Consider the following 26,537-nt stretch of genomic DNA (forward strand, 5'->3'; position numbering starts at 1 on the left):
ATTATTTTGCAAAGCCCTGGTTTGGGGAGCTGTGATGTTAAACGTTTCCATTGATAAGGGGATGTCTGATATTTTGGGCCATCACCACCCCGTAGGTATGAGCCTTTGGGGAGTTAATACATGGCTTGGCCAGAGACACGTTCAGCTATGGGAGAGAAAGGGAGAGTGGAGAAGTGAGAGAAAGCATCCGAAAGATCTTAAGGTGACTATGAGGCTGGCCAATGGCAGACAACCCGAGCGGGTCTGTTAAACTAGCAGGGCCCGAAGAAGCACGTGGTCTAAGAAGAAAAGAGAGAATGGGCACTGAGTTTGGATCTCAGCTCTGCCACTCGGACAAGTCATTGGGTCTCTCTGATCCTCAATTTTCTTGCCTAGAAAACGTGGGCAGGGGGCCTGGGGGGCTCAGCCGGTTAAGTGTCTGACTTCAGCTCAGGTCATGATCTCAAGGTTCTTGAGTTCGAGCCCTGCGTTGGGCTCTGTGCTGACAGCTCAGAGGCTGGAGCCTGCTTCAGATTTTGTCTCCCTGTCTCTCTCTCTGCCCCTCCCCTGCTCATGCTCTGCCTCTCTCAAAAATAAACATTAGAAACAATTCAGAAAACGTGACTAGTGCCAGTGCCTTCATCAGAGGCGTGTGAAAGTCTGGTTGGGCATTCACACCAAATGCGTGCACAGTAGTGGGCACACAATACACTCTCACATACGACCACTGTGGCCCTGACACCTGACAATGGGAGGTGTGGCCAGAAAGCAGCAGGGCAGTGCCAGAGGGGATGAGACATAGGGCTGGCTCGAGCTTGTTCCTGGATGTGGCCTCCAGTTAATGGCCGTGAGCCAAAGAGGAGGCACCTTAGGTCTCTCCTTTGGAAGAAGAGCCCACAGAAAGGCCTCAGTGTGCCCCGGGATGGCTTGGAAGTGAGGGAGGGGTGATGTGGGGGGAAGTCTGGGGCCTCTTTGATGATGTGCTTAGGTCCACAGGCACACAGAGGATTGGGAGCACCAGGGAGTGATAGAAGAGACTGGACTCTGGTCAGAGGTATTGCTGGATTCAGGACATGGGATTAGGGGCCTCATTACCTTGAAGGATCCTGGTTAGGGGTCCTCCTGGCTGAGGCACTGGCAAGGAAACACTAGGAGAAAAGTCAGAGTAGGTCTCCACTTAGATGGCCCTCTCAGGCCTGACCCTAGTTTTCCAGAATAACTCTTGGAGTCCTCCTGGGTGGCTCATGAGCCCCGTGAGGGTCTAGCTGCTGGCTGGGCTGCGGTGGGACCAGTGCGATCAGGAAAACAACAGGGGTGGACCCACAATTTCTGTGGCAGAGGATGTCCTTGGTGAGGGACAGGCATAATGAGCTTGCATGCGAACCCCACAGAGATGGAATCAGCAGGTCAGGACTTGTCCAGGGCTCTGCCCGTGGATGATCGTCAGCTCGGGTCTAAGTGGAACTGGACGACCTGCCACGCACCCCGCCTTCCCACTGGCTACAATCTCCACAGAGGGTGTCAAGTTCACCCCAGCCACTTGAGGCACAGAGGTGTTCTTTCAGTTGGTAGCACAGAATTTTGAACATACTGTTGTTCAACCGCGATCAAAACCAGGCAAAAAAAAAAAAAATGTATGGATTCACATTTACAGCTCATCCATTATTACAGGCAGAGATGCTGTCCAAAACTCAACAATGTGCACAGCAAGGGTGCCACCAACCAGAAGCGACGGCGGCTGTAGCGCTGGAGTGGGGTCCCGCTGTCACACTACTCTCAGAGTGTCCCCTCCGTCATAGTTAGATTATGGGGAGGTCAGGTGGCTCCTGCCTGCGGAGCTCTCAAACTTTGCGGCCTGCTAGAAACATCCATTATTATTATTTTTTTTAATCTCGATGCCCTGGGACCCATCCCCAGAACTTCTGACCTATGGGGAACAGCCTGGGCCCTACGAGTTTTTTTAAGCTCTCCAGGTGCCTGAAAGGTGCAGCAAAGTTTGAGAACCACTGCCCCCACGCCTACCACTGGGTGAAACCAAGGCAGCAGAGAAAGGTGTTCCTGACCCCACTTCTTTTATTGAAGGACAATGTGATGGGATGTTGCTGGTCAAGAGGGAAGGAGAGATAAGAGGCAGCAGCCATGTTTTCTGCGCGAATCCTGCCAAAGTCTTTACGACATGCGGAGCCTTGTGGAAGAAGACTGTAGGAGGATTTCTCTCTGGCCTCAGCCTCAGGAATCATCACACTTAACTCTGAGGGATTAGTTCATGTCCTGTCCGATGATTGTAGAATGGTGTCATGGACCAGCCTACTTTTTCAAGATCGCTGTTATGGCGACAAGTTTAGAGACAAATCTGTGCTCGTGCATTAAGAGGAGAGTCCAGTTCAAGCCATAATCATGTATTAGCCTTGTCTTCCTTTCTTATTCCTTAGATGCTTCTAGTTTTACTTATCTGGTCACGTTTTATAAATACGTAACAGTGGCCTATTGTTGTCACAAGGCCGGGTATGTATATGTGTGCATGTCTGCATATATATCTGTATATCTACCTACACAGAGCTCTTACAATTATTTTAAAGGCCTATTTGAACACCCTGCCTGGTCCCTGGTCCCTTGGAGGTGGACAGTGGAAAAGAGGGATGTGCACATGGATGGCTTCAAAGTCACAACACAAACTGGGTCAAAGTCAGGGTTTTTGTCTTGTTTCGTTTTTTTAAGTAGGCTCCATGCCCAGCAAGGAGCCCAATGTGGGGCTTGAGCTCCCAACCCTGAGATTAAGGCCTGAGCTAGATCAAGAGTTGGACATTCAACCGACTGAGCCACCCAGGCACCCCTAGAGTCAGGTTTTTAAATTCAGGCACCGGAGGCGTGTGAGGAGACTGACTATTTGGGGGGTAGCCGTGCTGCTAAGGATGAGGTCATAGCTTGGAAGTTCCTGCGCTTCCTGGGACGCAGAAGGCCACGTGGAAAGGAAGCACGTCCGTGTAGCTGAATGGTGGTCTGAAGGGATGATCTGAGGCTGGTATAAACGCACACAGTACCCCGATGCTCTAGAAGCAAGCATGGACGGGGGTTCTAAGCACCTTTAGGTCCACTGGTGGCCAGATGTCCCTCAGCTGAGCCCGAGGCTTAAACTAGATGGGGCCCTGACTCCTTCTAAGACAGCCTGGGGAGCCTGTAGGTGATAGGCGGCATTCGGCCTTGGTGAGGAACCCGCCCAAGTGGCGGGTGAGCCGCGTGAGGGCCAACTGCTCCCTCTGGCTGCCTGCCAATCTGCTGGAAGGTAGGTGGTGTGGCCCCAGCCGGTCCCATCCTAACCCTGCTGTGGCAAGGGCTCACGCTGGGTACAGAGCATATTAGGAGCAGGTGTGCCTGGGGAGCGACCCGGGGTTCGGGCCCTGCCAGGCTGCCGGGTTCCACAGCCTGGACCTGCTCTCCTGTTGGGACTCCCATGAGTTCCTCTGGAGAAGTGCCTGGAGCATGACATCATCGGACATGGCGTCTGGGCAAGAACTGGTCTGGCCTTGGGCGACTGCATCCTCCTGCCCCTGGACACACCCCTGAACTACAAGTCTGGCCCAGCCTGATCAGGTACGAGCCTCACCTGCTGTGCAGAGAGTGGCTTTCTCTTCCTTCTCTAAGCTTTTCCTTGGGTGACCCTGCGGATGCAATGAGCAGCTTTGGGCTGTCTAGTCTAGCTGCTCTGGTTTGTGCACTCTATCTATCAGGTCTCGTTTATCTGGTCTAGTTGATCACATCTAGTCTATCAGGCCTATCAGTCTAGTTTATGGAGGCCTAGTGTATCAGCCCTAGTTTGTCAGTTCTAATTTATCATCTGTCTAGCCTGGACCTCTATTCACTGCTTCCCAGAAATCTCTTCCTGGTACCTCAAGTTAAAAATTTTTTTTTAATGTTTATTTATTTTTGAGAGACAGAGACAGACAGAGCATGAGCAGGGGAGGGGCAGAGAGAAAGGGAGACACAGAATCCCACGCAGGCTCCAGGCCCCAAGCTGTCAGCACAGAGACCAACACGGGGCTCAAACCCACAGAGTGCGAGTTCATGACTTGAGCCAAGGTCAGACGCTTCACCGACTAAGCCGCCCTCAAGTTTAAAACATTAGAATCTGAACTCATTATGTCTGCCTCCCATCCCATCCCAGTATCCTCCTCTTCCTGTGCTTCCTGAGTGAATGGCATCACTTTCCCCCAGTTACCCCAAGTCAGAAACCAGAAAGTCAGTGTGAGGCCTCCCTGCCCAGCGGCGTGCTGGCCCTACCTCTCACGGGCTCTCAGGTCAGCGAGCTTGTTGCTACCTGTCCCCAACTCTGCATTCAACCATATCACATCAGCAGCCGGAAGCCAACCACGATGGTAGTCCTCGCTGGGCAGAAATCAGCAAAGGTAACAAAGGGTTGCTACCCTCCCTCCTCACCACCCTCTGCCCCAGAGCCGGCCATTAAATGCGTACAAGCACTCCCCTGCCCTTGGGCCGTGGCCCCCAGCCCCAGGTACTAAGGCGGGATGTCTGTGGCATCGTGGGGCTCCGCCCTGGCACTCTCTCACCTAGAAACTGCCAGAGTCCCACCCCCAGACTCCCAGCCTGCACCCTCGTATTTATCCAATGTATCCACATAGCTGTTGGAGTAAATGAACCAAAATAAAACCTGACCGCCTCATCTCCTTCTTGGATAAAATCTAAACTTCTTAGCATAGAGTCCCAACACCCTCTACAGCTACATTCTCAAGCTTTCTCTTTTGTCATAGTCTTGAACCTATGTTCTAATCTCACGGTATTTCTTACGGTTTCCCCGGACATACAAGTCCATTTGACACCCCCTACCTTTGTCCACACTGCTCTCTTCTCCCACATTCTCCTGTGTCCTCCCCAGTGTGGGTCTGGAGAATGGACGCCCATCTTTCAGAACTCTGCCCGAGGGAGCCTCCTCCGTGAAACCTTTCCTGACCTCCCCCACCCCCCCGGTTGGCATTGGCCTTCCACATTCTATCACGGCACCCATGGCACTTTCCTGGTCTCATTTCTCTACGCAGATTTCTCTCCCACTGGACCATGAGCTCTTAATCACAAGAGAATGTGTCTTCCGCTTTGTATCATAACATCTGAGACACAGCAGCACTTGGTGAATGGCTGCATAAAGAATAGGAAATGCTGGGGGCGCCTGGGTGGCGCAGTCGGTTAAGCGTCCGACTTCAGCCAGGTCACGATCTCGCGGTCCGTGAGTTCGAGCCCCGCGTCGGGCTCTGGGCTGATGGCTCAGAGCCTGGAGCCTGTTTCCGATTCTGTGTCTCCCTCTCTCTCTGCCCCTCCCCCGTTCATGCTCTGTCTCTCTCTGTCCCAAAAATAAATAAACGTTGAAAAAAAAAAATTAAAAAAAAAAAAAAAAAAAGAATAGGAAACGCTGTCATCGTGTGTTCTATGCTAGAGTCCAAGGTGTGTGTGGGAGGCGGGAGAGCTAACAAGGCAGAGCCTTGGGAGAGGGAGAGAGGGTCTCAGGGAGAGACCCTGAGCTGCAGAGAAATGAGTGTGTTCGAGACAGCCCTTGGAAGGGATGGGTGTATACGCTGTCAGCCTGGCTGTCTCCCCCTGCCCCAACCATCCTGATCTCAGTACTTTGACAACAAATACGAATCTGTTTCACCAAAACTCAGGAACCCTAGAAACCTGGAGCCATAATTAAAAAAAAAAAAAAGTCTAAAATCAGGGCGCCTGGGTGGCTCGGTCGGCTCCGGCATCCGACTTCTGCTCAGGTCGTGATCTCGCGGTTCGTGGGTTCGAGCCCCACGTCGGGCTCTGCACTGACAGCCGGAGCCTGCTTCGGTTCCCGTCTCGCTCTCTTTCTGCCCCTCCCCAGCTCGCGCTTTCTCTCTGTCTCAAAAATAAAGAATGTCGAAATAAAATTTAAAAAGTCTAAAATCAAATACTACATTTCCGTTATGTTTCTCCCCCATTCAGATCCCTAATTAGAAGACAAGACTTCCAACGGCAACATGAAGAGAATCCGAGTCCGAGATATGGGAAAAGCATCTCTACGGGTGGGAGTCATGATAAGCACGTTGGGGGGGCCTCGATGGAGAAGTCCAGGGCTACTGTGTACCTGCCCCACACAAGCACCCTGCACCCTCCTGGGACAGAAGACACAAGTTGCTCTGTCACAACGTGTCCTGTCTTCATAGCTGTGACAGGAATTAAAGGGATGCATTAAAAGTAACTAATATTTTGAGCCTTCAGTCAGCGTCTGGCATTGCTTCTAAGCACTTTATAGGTATTACGTCTCAGAGCAATCGTACAAGGTAGATGCAATTTACTATTCCCATTTTGCAGATGAGAACATAGAGCCTGGCAGAGATTAGGTAACTTGCCTGATGTCACAGGGCCAGGCAACGGCTGGGATTGTAACTCGGGGGGTTGTATTACCTTCCAGAGAAGGTTCCACTGAGAAAGATCGTGGGGGAAGGCAGGGTTTGCGTTGGTCTTTCAGGAATAAGAAGAATGTCAGTTGCTAGATATGGCGGGAGAAAGAATTCGAGAAATGATCAAAGTCTGGAGTGGGGGGAGGCAGGGAATGTAGGGGGGACCCAGGCAGGGGTATAACCGGACCGTGTGGTGCTCCAGACATCTCTCCCACCCGCCCTCCACCCAACTGCCCATGAACATGGTCAAAATGAAGATCAACAAAACTCATTCATCCAAAGAGGATGGGTTGGGGATGCCTGGGGGGCTCAGGTGGTTGAGCATTGGACTCTTGATCATGACTCAGGTCGCAATCACGCTTCGTGGCCTCAATCCCGCATCAGGCTCTGCTCCGACAGCACAGATCCTGCTTGGGTTTCTCTCTCTCCCTTTCTCTCTGCCCCTCCCCAGCTGACACTGTCTGTCTCTCTCTCTGTCTCAAAAATAATAGTTAATGGGGTGCCTGGGTGGCTCAGTCGGTCGAGCGACCGACTTCGGCTCAGGTCATGATCTCACAGTTTGTGAGTTCGAGCCCCGAGGCGGGTTCTGTGCTGACAGCTCGGAGTCTGGAGCCTGCTAAGGATTCTGTGTCTCCCTCTCTCTCTGCCCCTCCCCTGCTCACGCTCTGTGTCTCTCTGTCTCTCAATAATAAATAAACGTCAAAAAAATTTTAAAAAAATAATAGTTAAAAAAAATAAACAAAGAGGATGGGTTTTACTTAAACTGGAGGCACCAGTTAGGATGCTTAGTGAGAGGTGGGGGCTTGAAAGGGAATAAAGATCACAGCACAGGTGGACTCGGTCTTTCTCGTCTTCAGGCCCCTTCCAATCATGCAGGGGTCGGGCCCACAAAGAAGACCACACATTTCCAATCTTGGGGGGCAGATGGGGCAGAAATGAGGTGAAGGGGGCGGAAAGTCAGAGGACACTATGGCAGATAGGCCTTGCTATTCCCCGTGGAATAAAAGACGAGTCCATCAACAGAGAAGTGGGAAATTAGGAGTTGCAGTAGTTAACAGAGAAATGGGAAACGCAGTAGTTAACAATAGCTTCTATGGTGAATGTCTAAGGAATTCTTAGGAAACACGGGGGAAAAGAAAAACACTCGATGCCCAGGTAAATCAGCATGAGCATGAAGAATGTGATGCTATTTCCTTCAGCAAATCCTAGTAGCTCAGACCGGGGAACCCAAAGCCAAACAAATATCACCTGAAAAGTAAAGCCAGAGTTGGAGTAGGTGATCGAGGCGGGGGGTGCAGAGCGAGCAAGAATACTGCAGTGAGGCTTTAACCGCTGCGCGTGATGCCCTGGAAGCTACGTCGAGGGCAGAGTTGGCGCTGAGCGCAGGGTGGCGGGCGGGCAGGGGGAAGCAGGGGAGGCGCCAGACCGCAGGGGTCCGGAGGGCCCGTGAGCCCCCGAGCGCACCTCCTGGCTCCGGGAAGAAGAGGATGCCCCATCACGGTGCAAAGGTGATGGCGGGAGCCAGGCCACGGAGGAAGCCGAGGCCCCGCTGGGGTGAGGCTGGGAGCGGGCGTTCCCCTCCCTTCTCTGCTTTCCATGCCCCATGCGTTTGGCAAGCCAGGGAATGGGGTGGGGAAAGAGAAGTATCACCGTCCTTTTGCTTGCTTTTTTTCGCTCTCTCTAAAACTTGTAATTTTACCCTGCTCTGCGCTGCACGCTCTGATAGTTTCTAAGTTCACCTGCACCACGTGGCGCGCCACATGCTGAGATGATCTTCGGGGAAGCGCCTGGACGCCTTGAAGTTCACTCTCCGCAAGGCAGCTTGCGGTCTAAGCGCACCGCCGTACGCAACTGTCCACAATCACTAAAAACCAAGTCGATAAGCACTTTGAAGGACGACCCTGTGCCCTAGGCCACAGGCATTCTTAAATTCCAGGACACGATGGAACGTGGAGTCTCAAGAGTTTGAAAATCTGTTCTCAAGGAATTCCCAAGGGAAAAAGTTAACGTTGTCTATCGATCAGCATAAAGAGGCAGCTAAGAGTGTGGACTCAGGAATCACACAGACCTGTGGTCAAACAGGCCAAGGCGTCCAACCGGCAGCTATGGGTCTTCGGTCAAGCCTCACACGTTCTCTAAGTCTTGGGTTCCTCATCTCTAAATGGGAATAATATGTGTCTCACAAATTGCTGGGGGCTGAATGGCTTAGTGCATGCGAGGAGTTCCAACCAATAAATGCTCAATTAACAGCCAAAAAGAGCCTCCACTTCTTTTTTTTAAGTTGTAACTGTTTTTTTTAAACTTTGTTTTATGAGTTTCTCCCAGAAAGTTGTGGGTAAATTTGGATTTTATATCTAAGGGGTTTTTTTCCCCTTAAGCAGCATGAACATAATAGTTAATTTCTGATTTTTTTTTTTCTTACCATAAGCTCAGGAGGGTACCTGAGGTAATTAATATTACTTAACAGGTGAGTCATTGATCACAGTGAAAAACAAAGCAAGAAACAGACCCAGAAGCTGCACAGTCCTGGTATGGCTTTCCCCCTAGCTCCGAACTCCACCTCTCCTGGGGTGGTTATTTTCATTTGCTGTAGGGCCAGCCCCCAACTCACTTGTTACCACCCATCGTCCTACCTGGAACCCACAGATGCAAGTGTAAACATTCTCTCATCTACACTGAAAATACAGAGGAATGTGACATATGCATATTAGCTTTTGGATATAATGAAGCTACCTTATTAAGTCTCGAAGCTGAGCTTATCATTTAGAATTGAAGCAGTGTTTCATGTTTTCCTTGCTGGTTTCAGATTACAGTAAGACCTTGGTTTGCGAGCATAATTCATTCCAGAAACATGCCTGTCGTCAAAAGCACTTGTATAATCAAAGCGAAACTCAAGAGCCACTGGCTCAGGTATAAATCACGTGACATTCGGCATCACGTCCTACTCGTACTGTAAGACATCGCTCGTTTATCAAGTTAACATTTATTAGAAATGTTTGCTCGTCTTGCGGAACCCTCGGAGAACAAGTTACTCACCGCGGTCCAAGGTTTTACTGTCTACACAAGAAGAGATGCTTGAATACCTAAACCTACTTAGCTGTTCCACTCTCACTAGAATGGATCCAGACGCATCCTTGGCGAAGGAAACCGGAGACTAGTTTGGCTTCACTTCTACAAGGAATACTCACGAATTAATCATTAGTGGAAGAAACCGTGGTCAAGCGAAGGAAGAAGGAAGTATAAACCCAAGCGAGGCCACAGAACAGAGGCCGTCTGTCAAGGTGGGTGGACATACTAAGGCCGGCTTGCCTTACAACTGTATCTCCTACAATTCTGAGTTCTGCTTGGTCTGCTTTAGCCACAGATCAGAAATGTGCTGCTTTACGGGAAAGGAAGCCATCGGGACGAGAGGAACAGCACGGGCACACCCAGCGGAGCGTGGCCATTCCATACTTACTACTGCAGGCAGGCATCTGGCAAGATCTTACGAGAGGGGGCCCTGGGAGATCTCTGCACATCACCTCGCTGAGGGGGACGCGCCGGCCCTTGGCGGTCAGCCTCTGACACACCTGCTTTCTTCGCTGGGTTCCAACGCCACAGCTGACGGAACACTGCAAGGAGAAGTGTGCACCGGTCACATGGAGCGTCGGCCGACGACGCGGCCAACAGCCACGTCTCCACTGGGACAACAAGAGGGGCTGTACGTGCGGCTGCCGGTTCCTGGGCGCGAACGCCTCCTCTTTTTTATTTCTCTGTTATTTAACTCAGGTATACGTGGCACAACAATGTTACATGAGCTTCAGGGGTACAACACAGCGATTGGACGAGTCGATCCGGTACTCCGTGCTCACCACGGCAAGTGCTGTCCCCTGCCGTCACCACACAATGCTCTCATGGTATCACTGACTGCATTCCCTACGCCATATTTTCATCCCCACTATTTTTTTTTTTGACTTATCTTTTATAGTATGGGAAGTTTCCTCCTCTTCTTCCTTCCTTCCTCCTGAGACGGCAATTAATTGCCAGTAATCTCCCGTCATGAGGATTTTTTGGCATTGTGATTGATATCTGACTTATTTTTTAGCTATTTATTTATAAAGTAAGATAATTGTGCTTTAAAAAAAAGATACATACCCACAACCAAGACTTCAAGAAATAAACACAAAAGGAAAGGTTTTTTTTGTTTTTTTTTTTTAAAAACCCACTCAAACTGCTTCACATAAAGTCACATTAATATTTGGGCATCCATGTGTGTATAACATTGATATTTGATAATCACTGTGTGTACATGCAATTTTAATTGAAAAATGTAATGCAGTTTCATTAGGTGTATTAGAAAAAAAGGGAACTAAAGTAGAATTAAAAGAGATGTTGAGGGACGCCTGGGTGGCTCAGTCAGGTAAGCATCTGACTCTTGATTTCAGCTCAGGTCATGATTTCATGGTTCATGGGGTCGAGCCCCCAGTCGGGTTCTGTGCTGACAGTGTGGAGCCTGCTTGGGATTCTCTCTCTTCCACTCTCTCTGCCCGTCCCCCTCTTGCACACTCTTTCAAAATAAGTAAACCTAAAAACATTTTTTTTTATAAAATTAATTTCTTAAAAAGAAAAAGGTGAATGTCTGACCTTTTTTTTTTTCACCCTGACAATCAATTCCCCAAAAGAACCCTCTAATGTTCAGAAAGAAAATTAAAAAGACAAAAATTGTAGAAACCAACAAGATATTTCGATGATTGTTTTTTTTTTTTTAATTTTTTTTTCAACATTTATTTATTTTTGGGACAGAGAGAGACAGAGCATGAACGGGGGAGGGGCAGAGAGAGAGGGAGACACGGAATCGGAAACAGGCTCCAGGCTCTGAGCCATCAGCCCAGAGCCTGACGCGGGGCTCGAACTCACGGACCGCGAGATCGTGACCTGGCTGAAGTCGGATGCTTAACCGACTGTGCCACCCAGGCGCCCCTCGATGATTGTTTTTAATGACATGTTTGGACTTAGGAGAGTATCTACTGGCTAGGAAAGATGAGGAAATAAACCCGTTCATTCCTGCCACCTCTTCCTTCCAAACCTCCAGGTAGCATTCATGATGCTGTCCAGGTAACGTCAGGGTTTCTGATATGTACATTCTGTTCCGAGATGTCATTGCTGACTGTTTTTTTTTTTTTTTTTTTTTTTTTGATGTTTATTTTTGAGAGAGAGCACGTGTGATACAGGGAGGGGCAGAGAGGGAGAGAGAACCCCAAGCAGGCTCCCCACTGTCAGTGCGGAGCCTGACGTGGGACTCAAACCCACGAACCATGAGATCATGACCTGAGCCAAAATCAAGAGTCTGACGCTTCACCGACTGAGCCACCCAGGTGCCCCATTCTCTTTCATTTCCTGTTCCATTTGTTCTGCTCTTTTCAGAAATTCCAGTGGGCTTGGGTGTGATCTCCTCTCTGTCTCCCACATCCATCACTGCCTCTGAAAACCAACTTCACATCTGTACTCTTTCTCCTATCCCTGTACGTGAGTCCTTCCAGCCTGCACACGGTATCTCGGTTTTCACTTTAATTTTGTTGTTGCTTGTAAGGTAACCTTGTATTTCTGCTCTTCTTAATTTTTCTTTTCTGTTGTTTTTCCCCCCATGAATGTTCCAGTTATCTTTTCTTCTCCTTTTGTTGACTTACCATCTCCTTTTGAGCTCAAACCTAATTTTAAAGCCACCTTCCGCCCCGGACGCCATGACTGTAATTTTCTTGGGAACACAGACTCTACTTGTTGGAACTCTACTTGTTGGAACATCCCAAAGATGTTACCACCGTTCACGTGACCGCTGCTTTCTGTTCCCTTCCCGGAGACCTGATTTCCTCCTTCACCTTCAATTCCTCGCCCCCCATCCCCCGATGGGGATGCCTAGGTTTTAGGCTGGAGTCATGAGTGCAGCTGTTTGGGAACAACAAGGGCAGGGGATGAGCAGTTTACCTCACTTGTGTATGACGCTCTGGCACCACAATTTCATTTCTGCTGCCTGCGTGCCTGTTCAGCTCTTGGCGTTCGAGTGGCTGGTGGGACTCCGAGAACCGTCTCTTCGATGACCGGCTCCCTGTGTGATAACACGGCCACCACATGCCACCTCATCTCCGGCCGCCCTCCTGGGTTGGGAGGCCTGCAATGCTGCGTGTCCTTCGGCGCCACCTGGCCCATGGTTCCACAGGGACACAAGGGCAGCTCCGGGTCTAGCCCTCGTCTGTTCTCTGTAGTCAAAGGACTGTTGAAGGGGCCTTGGAGGGCTCTCCCGCGTCCTCCCGGGGTGGGGGGGGGGGATCTACACTGCACTCGGCGCCTGAGGGATTTCTGCCAGGCTCCCTTCTCGTTTGGGGCCAGATGTTACGGTCTTTGGCAGGTGCGTTCCATGATTTACAGTTTGGGATTGTGGCCACTTCATTGTTCACTGAAGACGGAGTGTTCCCTCTCTTCCATTCTCTTTGTGGGTTTTATGTTGAGTTTCAAAGGAGGGGAATGCAATTTTCTTTTAAAATCCTTGATGGGGCACCTGGGTGGCTTGGTCGGTTAAGCGTCCGACTTCGGCTCAGATCATGATCTCACGGTCCTGAGTTCGAGCCCCGTGTCGGGCTCTGTGCTGACCGCTCAGAGCCTGGAGCCTGTTTCGGATTCTGTGTCTCCCTCTCTCTCTGCCCCTCCCCTGTTCATGCTCTGTCTCTCTCTGTCTCAAAAATAAATAAACATTAAAAAAAAATTAAAATCCTTGAGTGTCCTCTTTAACAGAAAGCCCTAAACTATTAATATTTTCAGTACAGAGAAAAGCTTTTCGTATGCTTTTGAATAAATAACTTAACACTGCCATTTGCCACGTTATGATTTGTTTGTTTTTTTTTAACCAAGTCACATCATCATCTAGGAGTCTCCCATATAATAACAAATTAACGTCAACTTTTAAATTTTGGTTCATGTAACAGTGAGTAACATCACTGCCAGTCTCCACTCATAAGCCATTTCTAATGATAAATACAGGATTATTTCCCCCTCCCCATCATGAATGGGAGGATCCTTTGCAAACCCCTGTTTGGGATGGAGGTCTGATGTGACCTCGTGTCTGCTAAGTTCAAAGTTAGGGTGCCATTAGAGAATGTTCCCAACTCAGAGAGAGAGAAAGTGAATCAGTGCAATAAGTTACAGTTCACAGAGCAGCAACCATATGCCAAAGCTTCTACTATTTATGACACAGAAATCTGGTAGATTCTTTTGGAAGAGCTCATGGGAACAACACACCCTGAGTTCTTACAACTTTGTAAGTACCTGTGACCTTTACACTTGGAGGTCACCTTGGGAGGCTAGAGAATCCTCGCCTCACATTTCCCTTCTCTTCGTTTGTTAAACATGTTGTTCCAATGTTTTCCCCTGTGAAGTGGCATTGGTGAGAAGTCTGATGTTAACCTGACTTTCTTTCCCTAGTAAGTGACTTGGCCTTTTCGCCTGGATATACAAAAAACATTTTTCTTCATCTTTAAACTCTGGCACTTTTAGCAGAAGATGTCTTGACGTTGGCGGTACTAGGTCACTTCTCCTAGGGGCGTGGTGTGCCCTTTCAATACCGCGATTTGTGTTACATGGTGATTTTCTTTATAGTTTCGTTCTGTTTTGGTTTTATTTTCTTGGAACTCTAGCAAATACTTACACGTTGGATTTTTTCCCCTCCCTTCTATCTAATATTTTTTGCTTGGATTCTTCCTATTTCTCTTTGATTATTTTCAATTCCCTCCTTTCTACCACTTCTCTTACTACACTTCTTCCTAGTTTACTCTCCATTTCGGGAACCCTCAAGTTTTCTGGTTCTCTCCTGGACCACGTTAGCTCTTTTCCTTCACACCCCGGTTATTTATTCAGCTCATTTCCGGGCTTTTCTATTTCCGATCTGTTCCTGTGTATTTCTTAATTTCTCTTAGCTCGCTTCAAAATAGTAAGTTATATTTTCATCTGCATCAAGGCCGCATTTCCATGATGTTGCTATGTTACTGACACTTTTACAGCATCTTTGTATGGGGTGTGCTGACACCCCTATTTAAATGAGATCTGTTTTTTCTGTACTTTTAGGAGAGTGTAACGGGGTGGGAGTGTTTCAGGGTCCTTACTATTCCCTCTTCTGGTGTTAAGGAGAAGTAGTCAACAGTGTGGCCACAGTTCTGAGATTCATATCTTCTGGACTCTTCCACGCCCAGGGGTCCGGGCATCCATCACTTCTGCTTTGTGTCCTGTCTCAGCTTGGATTACAATCGCAGCAGGTTCGCTGGGTATTTCTTCGCACTCTTAAGGATGTGTGTTCCCCTCGTGCTCTCCAGCCCTCTTAAGGCCCGCGTAGGTGTGCGTGATGTCCCCTGCACTCAGCCACAGCCTGGCCCTGGAGTCCTCTCCCATCACTTACTGGTCTCAGACCCCGAGGGGTCACGTATGGTTGACTTCCGTGCCTCTTATCATCTCCATGTCGGTCTAGCTGTTAAACTTACAGCTCCTGCACAGTCTCCACTATTGGGTATGGTTTGGCCTCACCCACGTATAGCACTTGTGTTAACGTGACTGTGTTTTTTTTCCTTTCCTTTATCAGTTCTCATTGTTCTGTTTTCTGCGTTGTTTTTTCAATTGAAGTATAGTTTTTTTTAATGTTTTTTTAAAATTTATTTTTGAGACAGAGAGAGACAGAGCATGAGCAAGGGAGGGGCAGAGAGAGAGGGAGACACAGAATCTGAAGCAGGCTCCAGGCTCTGAGGCATCAGCACAGAGCCCGACGCGGGGCTCGAACTCATGGACTGTGAGATCATGACCTGAGCCGAGGTCAGACGCTCAACCGACTGAGCCCCCAGGAGCCCCTAAATTGAAGTATAGTTGACACACGGTATTATATTCATTTCAGGTGTCCAACTTAGCGATTTGACAACTCTCCATGCATTAAGAAATGCTCACCACGGTATGTGGAGTCACCTCTGTCACCAGACGAAGTTATTACGACATTGTTGATGCCATTCCCTGTGCTGTGCTTCTCACCACTGTGACTTCTTTTCTTCGTGCCTGGAGGTTTGTACCTCTTCATTCCCCTCGCCATGAGGGATCTGGGGATATTAAACAGCTGTGCTGCCATTGTGGTTTTTCTTCACTATTTTCTAACTATTTTCAGAGGAACTGCCATGGACAATATATGCTGACGTGTCACAGTATTCATTTGTCCATGGCTTCAACTACCCCTTAAACGTGGATGCTTCCCCCAATTATAACCATCCTGCAGATCTCTCTTGAGCTGCAAATCTTTACTGGTGCCTTGACAGACCCTCAAACTACACACGTTTCAAAATAAACTCATTTTGTCTCCCTTTCGGGTCATCTCCCAAATGTGTTTTTCCTTCCCCAATTAACTTTAAACTTAATGCCATCTCTTATCCCTTGACCACACCCCTCTTTTCCGCTCAAATCTCACCAGTTCAGTCACCAAATCTGCCCACTCTATCTGCTAAAGAAACATCTCCCAACACTATCTACTGTTGTTCTCTGCCTGACTGCTTCCTTATTCTCATTGGTTTTATTCCAACCCATCTAACAAGGTCTCCTAGGCTCTGGTTCCTTCTCCCCCAACGAGCTGTTCACACTGCTGCCGGAACCACATGCCTGAAAGCCTTGCGTTTCACTCCCCTATTCAGAACCCTTCTCCGTGCCCTCAATGACTGCAGGGACAACCACACACACCGAGGTCCTCCCCGGGCTGGTGGCAACCTCTCCTCTCCACCTGTCTCACCTTCCTCCATTTCTTTGCTGCAACCTAATCTCAAGCCACGTAAGACCGCCAAGCTCATAACCTGTGCCTTTGTGTGCACTCTTGTCACTGCCTGGACCCCCTTTGTCTCATTTCCACCCGGCCTGCACTCAGCCTCTAAGACCCAGTTTTACACCTGCATCTTCTGCAACACTTTCCTGGGACCCACGCAGACCCAGATGTTTCCCCTCCATTCTTCACACAGTTCTGTAGATGTGAGCCCTTTACTGGCTTGTCAGTCACAATTTTTTGTATCTGCCTCATTCAACTGTGAGCTCATGAAGACCACCTTCTTGATTGTCCCAGGTCCCCAGTGCCCAGGGTAATCGATACAGCAGTGTGCGGTCAATGTCTGCTGGTGAACCGAATAGGCATGTTCAATTTAGAAGAAGCTTTTATAAATCTCTTTATTTTAGTCAACAAGTATTTACCAAGCACCAAGTGGGATACATATATGCAGAGACGGTCCTTCCCCTCTGGCGTCTACAACCTAGTCAAGAAAATAAGGCATATTCAGGAGTGTGTGTGTGTGTGTGTGTGTGTGTGTGTGTGTATTATTTAACATAAATAGAACAGAGAGAAGTGTATGGACTTGAATGCACTGGGTATATTTCAAGTGGGTCAAAATGTAAGAACAAACTACCATATTAAGTCTAAAAAGACATTACTATTCAAGTAGAAGAGTGGTGATGTACAAAATTATTAATATTAAGAAACATATAACGAATACTACATAATAAAAAGAGGAAAAGGAAGATTTTAGAATAAACCTTGTAAGCTGGAATATTCTTCTATTCATAGAAGGAATACCTAATGTATTTAGATTAATCACCTTGGATCAAGATCAAACTAATCCTGAAGGATAGGACTGATAGAATGGATTTCCATCTAGAGATAAGATATTAACTAGCTTTACCAAACACCAATTATGAAGATAAAAATAAAGAACACCTTAGAGAAGCCCAAAAGGTTCTTAAACTTTTTGAAAGAGTCCAGACATTGGAACTTCTTTCATTTCTTTTTTAATTTTTTTAATGTTTATTTATTTTTGAAAGAGAGAGAGAGACCAAGAGAGCCTGCAAGGAGGGGAGGGGCCGAGAGAGAGGGAGACACAGAATCCGAAGCAGGCTCCAGGCTCCAAGCTGTCAGCACAGAGCCCGACGCGGGGCTCGAACCCACGAACTGTGAGATCATGACCTGAGCTGAAGTCAGATGCTTAACTGAGCCACCCAGATGCCCCCAGACATTGGAACTTCTTGAGATCACTACCATCCCAAGTAACTATCAATAAGCTAAAAGTGTCTCATTAATGAGAAGTGTGTGTGTGTGTGTGTGTGTGTGTGTGTGTGTGTGTGTGTAACCCTCTCATACAGTTGTGTGCTGCTAAATGCTTCACAAGTTCTTGGGGAGACAGCACTGACTATAACGTGTGCCGACTTCTGTGCGTGAATGCTTCCACCATGGCTGATTTCAAGCTATCAACCGAGCACGAGTTAAGAGATGACAGCTGGTTCTCACAAGCTGGAATGGATGGGCCCCAACACACCACTGCTCTCATGAGTCACAGTTAATGAGTCTATTAAAAATTAGAATGCCGTATTTATAAATCCATGTGTCCAGGACATATCTTGAGCTGTTCTTTGTGAAAGTTCTCATTAAAGAGATCTCCTTTTTACTTGGCATATGGCTGTATTTCAAGAATTAACGAGCTAGCAGACGTTGGTGGCTGAACACAGGAGCTGAAGGAGTCAGAGATGATCACAAGTGTTGGAAAGGTGGTGATATACTAACAAGAGACAGAAGCAAGGTGGGGAGGCGGTTGGGAATTAAGTGGCTGTCTCTTTGCTTTCCCAGGATGAAGGCACATCCTATTTGGACACCTGCAGACACCATACTGAATAGAGGGTTAGAGACTGTTCCTGGAGATAGGGAATTATTTATAGAAGTCAGAGACGAGGTCAGGACACAGAATCAGCTCTGGAGGAAAAATGCAGTGATATGCATCAAATATCTGATCAAATGTTGAGCTTTTTGGAGACTTGGAGGAAGACAAACCAGTAGACAAGATGTAGTTAGGTAAACAGGAAAAATGAAAAAAAAAACCACCAAGAAACATCATGAAGGAGAATGATGAAGGCAGACAAAATGGTCAAACGCTCCATCAAGATATAGAGGGTACACAATGAGGAACGGTTTCTGGATTTCAGTCAAGGAACGGATTTCAGCAAGGGGTCCGCGGATCCCAGAAATCCGCCGTCTGGGAAGACTGCCCCACGCAGGAGTCAACGCTCCCTTCTTACAACTCGGAATGCAGTGTAAGAGTCGAAGGCTTCTCTCTGCCTGACGCGTGGTTCAGATCTAAAAGCCAACGAGCCAACGAACGAACGAAGCCCCAGCAGCCATGAATAGAGCTAGTGTCAGGAGAGAGGGCTGTTCCAGCTGCAGGCCGAGAGGTCTGGCTCGGAGAGAGATGGAAATGCTGGCATGGCTCCTGAGCCTTTCTGTGTCCAGGGTTAGTGGCCAGTTTCAACGCAGAAAGGCCTTATCCAGAACCACAAGATGGACGGCTGCCCCCGAGTGAGCCAGCCTGTGGCACAAGGACTGGTCTGGCAGAAACCTTCGGGGAGGGTGGCGATTTTGGCATCACTCTCTGCCAAAACAAAGCAAGTCTGAGATGAGAGGGAATGTCTACTAACGGGAGACAAGCTGAACCCCGCAGGAAACCCCACACGTGCCCCTGACTGGGCCCGCGTCTGGATGCTGGCTTTTGGTTTCAGAGCCCGAGGCCGGCTCTGCCTTCCCGGGCATGTGAGCACACCCACCCTCGCTCTCGCAGGGAAGACTTCCAGAGATGCAGCTTTGGCTGGGAGCGGGACGAGGTCTTGCCTGTGCCTGCGCTGATCTCTCGCGGTGCCCATCAGCTTGCCCTCGCCCTGCCCAGGGGTTGCCTAGGAACCTGACGAGCCTCAGGTCCCAGCCAGCTCGCGTGGGTAGCCTTCTCTCCTGTCTCCCTTTCCTCCCAGCAACAAGCCTCCCGATGAAAGATTTGCTTGTCTTCATTAGCAGGCTTGAGCTTTTCGAAAGGTCATCACTTCAACAGCACTCCGTGTTTCCCCCTGACTTTGCAAAGACTCTTGGGGAAGGGTATTTACCTGTTCAGAGCTCGCTGGGCCCCAGGACCTGTCACAGGTCTCATGGCCACTGGCCGCAAGGACACTCACTGTAGGCCAGACGGGAAAACATATGCACGCTCAGGAAGTAGCTCCCCAGGGAAATGCCATAAAACCTTGGGTCATTGTGAGTTCAAGCTGGGAAGTGCTGTGCGATTTCAGGGGCGGAAGACTTCACAGAAGAGGGAAGCTCGGGCCTGGATCCACGATTTGAGAGCGAGGACAAGAGCAAGGACCCAACGGGCAAGCACGACTGGACATAATAACGGTGTTACTTCAGTGATGCAGAACCGGGAGCAGCAAATTCACTGCTCACATCAAGAATGGACAGGAGAGGGACACATGCCCAGTCTCCACTCTAAAAGGCCGATGAGAAGAGTTTGTTCTAGAACACAAGATGGAACTGACAAGGGCTGTCTGTTCTTAGGGAAGAGGAGAAAAGAGAGAAGCAGAAAGGCGTATTTTAGAGCATGGGAGGGGTTCTAGGTCCTCCCTGGCTGCATCCAAAACACGGTGCCTGTTTTCTCCATGACCTCTGCTCACTTCCTGCCCTTCCCTTCCCGCCTTTTCCCCTCAGGTTAGGACAGCACTTGCCCAGAGAGACCATTACCCAGAGCCATTCCCACTTGGGACACAAACTCAAGGGCTGCGCAACCCTGATAAGGATGAGGGGCAGGTAGGGAAATGCTTCTCAAGCTCTGATGTGCTTTACGACACCTGGAGAGCTTGTTGAGATGCAGATTCGGATCCTGAGGGCTGGCCTGGGGGCCGGGGGTGGGGGGGGCTCAAGATTCTTCATTTCTCAGGAGCTCCCAGCTTGTCAAGAGATGCCCGCGTGGTTGGATCTGGGCACCCTTAGTGTAGCCAGGAGATGAAGCATCACACAGTGCTGAGAGCTCTCTGCACAAGTGCCCGGCCCTTCTGCCCCCTGCAGCTCTATCCCCAACCTCGTGGAGATGGTAACTGGGCCCTTGACCTCCTCCAAGGGGGAGCAGCAGGTCTTCACACCTGGGGCTCAGCTGGGTGACTGCCATCAATACTGTCTGCCCACCAGCCTCCCTAGACACCCTCCTGTCTAACACCTTAGCCCACTTCCCCCCGCCTGACCCAGTCTCAAAGGAATACTTCCACTGTATCTTGTGGACAGAGGAGGGGAAACCAAGCAAGCCAGCTTTTACAGATGAAGATCCCCAGGGCAGATTCCTACCTGTCCTTCCCCGTCGCTAGCCTCGGAAAGATGCCTCGCCTGTAGCAGCCACATCTGTCCATCCAGACCCTGACTGTAGGGTCTGGATTTTCCTGCCCCTCGTGTTTCTGACCTACAACCTAGCAATTCATGGGGGAGAGTATTGGCCACTCGTTGGCTCTGGCTCCTTGGGAGTTGGACAGAGTGAGCACGGTCGCTGGATCCTGGGGCTCCTCCCGCAGACCCTGGAGGGACGGGTTTGTTTCTTGAGCATTTTCTGAGGGTTTAGGGAAACACGTATTGACGACTGTCAGTGGCCCAGATGAGGACAATGAGTGGTAGCTTCTCAATTAAGATAGTGTTTGAATACTGGCACTTAATTGAGCTAGACCGCTAAAACAAGGAACATACAAAGCCGGAGAACAAGCAGGCAGAGGTACTGCGAGCCCACCCTAGGCCAGAAGAATGTGCGCTCTCCCTCGGGAAGATGAGAAGGGTCCACTCTGCCAGGTGCTTCTGTCCTAATCTCTCATGTTAAGCTCACGGCAACCACTGCATTTAAATAACGGGAAATGGGGCTCAGACAGCTTAAGCACGCTGAACAAGGACGCCCAGTTTCCAGGCAACAGAGCTGGGAATCCATTGTGGGTGCGTCTGGAGCAAAACCCCTCGCTCTTGCACGAAAGACGTACGCCCTCGTACGAACCTCGGATCACACAAACGTGGCCTCGGATCCTAGCTCTACCCTTGGGAAAGTCACTCAATCCAAATGCGCCTCTGTGTCCTCGTCCACAGAAATGGAGGGGACGTCTGCTTCCTGCACCGTCGTGGGATGGTACGACCAGAGGAGTGTGACAGGCTTTGAGCCCGGCACGGGATTGAGGACCCAGGGAAGCTCAGCCGGGTCAGGGACTGCCCTTTCTTATTTGTTGAGATGGAGTCTGATGTCAGAAGGCCTCTCTACCCCCACTGGAGGCCCCAGGATACGCACCCCCAAACGCATGCCGCAGAATCTTGTGGGGGAAATAATTAGAAGCTGAAACAAAAAAGGGGGTGAAAAGGAAGTAAGGTTGGGGACAGCCCTTACCTTCGACCAGTCTCCCACCGTTAAATGTGGAGGACAGTCTGTTCGGGCGCAGGACTTGTGAGAAGACGCCTTGGGTCCTTGGCACAACTCATCGGAGAGATTCAAGAAGCCGCCGTCCGTTAACAGCTGCCGGCAGGCGACTCTTCGGTTCTGAGTCCCCCCGCCACAGGTCCTGGAACACTGAGGAGACGGAAGGAGGTGGGTCGGGGCTTGAACGGCCACGGGCGTGGTGGACCGTGGGATCCCCGGTCTGCTGTACCTGCTGCCATTCCTCGATGTGCCAGCTAGGAGGGCAATCAAACTGACTGCAGGCTCGTAAAGCGTGGGGCTTCTCATCCCTGCATTCCTCGGGGGGGGCCGGGGACTCCCCCGGGTAGAGGCAGTGCACCTCCCGGGTCTGGATTCCGACACCACAGGTAGCCGAGCAGGGCCCCCAGGAGCCGGTGTGCCACCTGTATCAAAACACAAGGGACGGGGGAGTTGAAGTGGCCGGTGAGACCACGTGCAACGGTCCAAGCATCAACGATTCCAAGTTCTTCTCTGGGCGCCCAGATTTCACACTCCACGCGCAGACCCGAGACCACAGCATCCCTACCGACAGATGGCGGTTAAAATACAGACATATAATATGCACAGGCAAGAAACGCGGGGAAAGCGTTTAAAGATTTTTTACCCACTTGGGAAAGCCCAGAGGACAAAAGGAGCAGATCTCTCCCCGTTCTTAACATGCCACCATATATCAATAATAAAATCTTGGTTTTGTTTTGAATAGAGCCCCAAGGCAAGCATGATTTATATGGGTGTCAGAAGAAATTTTAAATGCTTAAAAGCACACTTCAGGAAATTTTCAGGGCACCTGGATTCATTATTTGGAATATCCCTAAGAAAATTCTTCTCTGTTAGGATTGGATTTACAACACGTACGTATAATGGGATTCCTTTCCAATAAGATCTTGGAAAAATCAGGTTTTCTCATGAAACATCTGTAAAAATGAAAACCCAGGGCAGCTGCTTTTGATACATATTTCCAAACTGCATTCAAGGAAGATTCTCTTGAATCTCAATTCACACTCCCGCTAGAAGCATGTGAGAGAGCATGGTTTCTGTCACCCACACTGGACAGCATCCCTGCCCACCTGATGGGTGAACGATTGGACGTTATAGTTATCTTAATTTGGGGATATTTAATGATCAGCGAACGCAAATTTTTAACCAGTGGAGACATATCATAAGGAAACAATTTTAAAATGCTTACAATTGACATAAAAGGATGTTTGCTCCTAGGTGGTGGGTAATAGCAAAAAAAAAAAAAAAAAAAAAAAAAAAGCCAATTTAATTAAACTTTATAAAATGGAATGAGACGATCTAAATGTTTAACAATAAAGGGTAAACTAAGTAACTGTATATTCATGCAGCACAATGCTAGCATCCATTTAAAAACAAAGTATAGTTATGGACATTGAAATAAATTCATGATACATGTTTATTAGAAAACAGGTCAAAAATACTGTATAATCATATTGTTTTATGCATTTATAAATGCATGCAGAAAAAAAGCCTGGATAATTACACATCAAAATGTTAACAGTGATGAGGTCTAAATGATAGGATTTTTATTTTCTTTATTCTTGCCAGTATTTCCCCTGATTTTCCTTAAAATAAACATTCATTGTTAGAAAAAATAAGTTAGTTCTTCGAAAAAAAAAATAGTGTTTATCTAAGGGTGACTTTCAGTTTTTCTGATTTCTAATTTTCTATAATAAATATGTTTTACTTGTGCAAATAAGAGGAAAAATACAAAATGAAAAGTATGCGAGACAAATGCAATGGGACAAAAAGATGAAAACTTTCATTTATGAAGGCAAAGCTCACAATGAAGATATAATACTCATAAAAGTATGAAGACTGAATAAAAAGTATAAATATACATATAAAGTACAGCTGTTAGATATAAGGAAAATAGAAGCATAAGTAATAAAAAATCTTAAAAGCTATAAAATACTTCTCTAAGCCCCTGGTATATCAAGAAGGCAAACTTTAAATAAGAATATAGAAAATTTAGGGACACATTTCGAAGGCTTGATGACATAGATAAATTTTGGGGAAATTACAAAAAGTTTTATTCAATATTGGGACTAGATCCTGTTAATTTTGTGGTTGAGTTTCTACAAATTTTCAAGAAACAGGAGAATTCCCATGTTATTTTAAAAGTTCCAAAGTAAAAAAGAAGATTAAAATATTCTCATGCATCACAAAGCTAGGAAAAAGCTTGAGCACAAAATCTGCAAATATACATAAAGGAAAGAGTTTTACATGTAACGATATATTCTAAATCCTAAATAAAAGAGAAGTATAAATCCCAAGTAAAAGAAGTTAATCAAAGGATTACAATACTAACAGTACATACTGTGGACTGAATGGTTGTATCCCTCCCCCAAATTATTTGAAGTCCTCAATTTTAATGTGATGGTAGTTGAGACTGGGACTTTAGGAGGTAATCAGAGTTAGATGAGGTCATGAGTGGGGGCCTCATGATGGGATCGGTGGCCTTATCAGAAGAGAAACCAGAGTTCTCTCTCTCTCTCTCTCTCTCTCTCTCTCTCTCTCTCTCTCTTTCTCTCTCTCTCTCTCTCTCTCTTTCTCTCTCTCTCTCTCTCTTTCTCTCTCTCCAACAGGAGGACACAGAAAAAAGGCAGGTGTCTTCAAGCCAGGAAGAGCGCTCTCATCAGAACTGTGCCCTTTCCAGCACCTTGATCTTAGACTTTCCAACCTCCAGAACTGTGAGAAAATAATTTTTTGCTTAATCTATCCAATCTATGACATTTTGTTATCACAGCTTGGGCTGATTAATATAGCATGTTTTTTTGACCACAGTGGAACCATATGAGACAATCCCAATACTTAGAAATAATCATCTAAATTACTCATGGATCAAAGAAGAAATCATAATGGAAATTAGACAGTATGTTTTAGGTACTTGCTAATAAAAATACAAAGTGCTAAAACCTGTGGAATGCAGCTAAAGCCATGATTAGAAGAAAATCAATAGCCTTAAACGAATATATTAAAAAGAAAGGCTTAAAATCATAACCTAAGTATCCATTTCAAAGAAGTTAAAAAAAAGAACAGTACATTAACCCCCCCCCAAAAAAAAAGTAGAAGAGAGGTACAAAATACATGAGAACAGATACGAATGGACCAGAAAACAAAAGTTACCCCTTCAAAAGACTAATAAAATTGATAAACTCATGGTGATTTAGGAAGAACAAAAAGATAATCCATAATTACCAACAAAAGGAATTTAAGAGGGGATATCAAAGGCATTAAAAATAAAGAGTACAGGGCACGTGGGTGGCTCAATCAGTTAAGTGTCTGACTTCAGCTCAGGTCACGATCTCATGATTCATGAGGTTGAGCCCCATATCAGGCTCGGCACTGACAGTGCAGAGCCTGCTTTGGATCCTCTGTCTCTCTGTCTGTCTGTCTGTCTGTCTGTCCTTTCTCTCTCCCTCTCTCAAAAATAAATAAACATTAAAAAAATAAAATAAAAATAAAGAGAATAAGTGTGTAACGGAAAACACTATATGTCAATAAATTAAAAAATTTACATAGACTGAAAATATTCCTACAAAAACCGACTTACCAAACTAACACATAAAGGGAGAGAAATATGAATAGTTCTATATCTATTAGGTTAAATTTGTAATTTAAAATACTTAAAAAGTAAGCTCAAGTGTCAGCTTCCCTGGAGAAATTCTACTAAACATTTAATGCATAAATATTCCAACCTTATATAAATTCTCCAGAAATAGAAAAAGAGGGAAAACTTCCTGACTCATTTAGGTCAATGTCACTCATAAACACAGATGTATAAATCCTAAACAAAATATTACCAATGAAATGATAAATAAATATCACATCATGACCAAGTTGGGATTATTCCTGGAAGGCAAAGTGGCTTCCATCTTGGCAAATCAATCAGTGTTTTTGATATTAACAAAACACAGGAGAGAAATCATGTGATCGTTTCAATAGAGGGTGAAAAACAGTTGATAATTGCACCAATATTCATGATTGAGAACTTTCTTAATCTGAATAAGTGCATCCAAAAAAGCAAATGGTAGTGGTGGGGGCAGCGGAGGAGAATAGAGCAAGATATCTGCATCCTTCTCTCTTTAAAAAACAAAAGGCAGTAACAGTTAATGAAAGACATAAGGCTCAAGCTAATTTCCCATACAAAATAAACATCTCAGTAGACCATAAATCAAATGGAAACAGTGCTGAAGTGAACTAAGGTTATCCAGGTTTAGTGGATGCCAGGATTGAAAACTTGCCATAACAGCTGGGAGTTCAATTTCTATGGGGAAAGTAAACACCTGGCACCACAGTGAGGGGGGTGACTGAAGCTAGGCTCGTTTCTAGAAACACAGTGGGCAAGACTCCCTGACCCATAACTGAAGGCTGAAGAAAAGCAGCCTGTGTGTGCAGTTGAAATTGATCAGCTGTCTGGGATAACATAAAAGAATGGAGATAACTGGAGCCTGGTTATTGAGCCAAACTGTCATATAATCTGGGAAGGGTTCTGCAAAATCTCACCTGGGATCAGAACCTAAAGGAAGCAATATGAGACCTGGTTCTGATCTGAGGCTCTTGGGGAGAGGTATTTATTCAGGTAAGCCAAAAACTCCAGAGAAGAACACGTAACTCCCATTCAATATGAGCTTGCAAACCAAAAGGTCCAAGGAGAAAAAAAATTAATGACATGAAAGCGAGCAGACACACTCAACAGATGACAGAATTCTCCCCTAAAGAAATAGAAATAACAATAGCACTACTTGTATAGCATGTACTATTTCCCACATTTGGTTTTAATATAATACTCACTTTA

The 26,537-nt window shown here is 47.2% G+C and overlaps 1 protein-coding gene across 1 annotated transcript in view; it reads right to left on the minus strand.

Moving 5' to 3' along the window:
• Nucleotides 1-26,537, minus strand: part of ADAMTSL3 (ADAMTS like 3) — a 351,345-nt gene that overhangs the window by 63,753 nt on the left and 261,055 nt on the right. The window contains exons 17-19 of the mRNA XM_032593550.1: nucleotides 21,909-22,101; nucleotides 21,650-21,829; nucleotides 9,868-10,021 (exon numbers count right to left, since the gene is read on the minus strand). Of these exons, the coding sequence (XP_032449441.1) occupies nucleotides 9,868-10,021; nucleotides 21,650-21,829; nucleotides 21,909-22,101 (527 nt within the window). The remainder of the gene's footprint in view (nucleotides 1-9,867; nucleotides 10,022-21,649; nucleotides 21,830-21,908; nucleotides 22,102-26,537) is intronic.

The sequence above is a fragment of the Lynx canadensis genome, chromosome B3 (assembly GCF_007474595.2).
Source record: "Lynx canadensis isolate LIC74 chromosome B3, mLynCan4.pri.v2, whole genome shotgun sequence".
Classification (NCBI taxonomy): Eukaryota; Metazoa; Chordata; class Mammalia; order Carnivora; family Felidae; genus Lynx; species Lynx canadensis.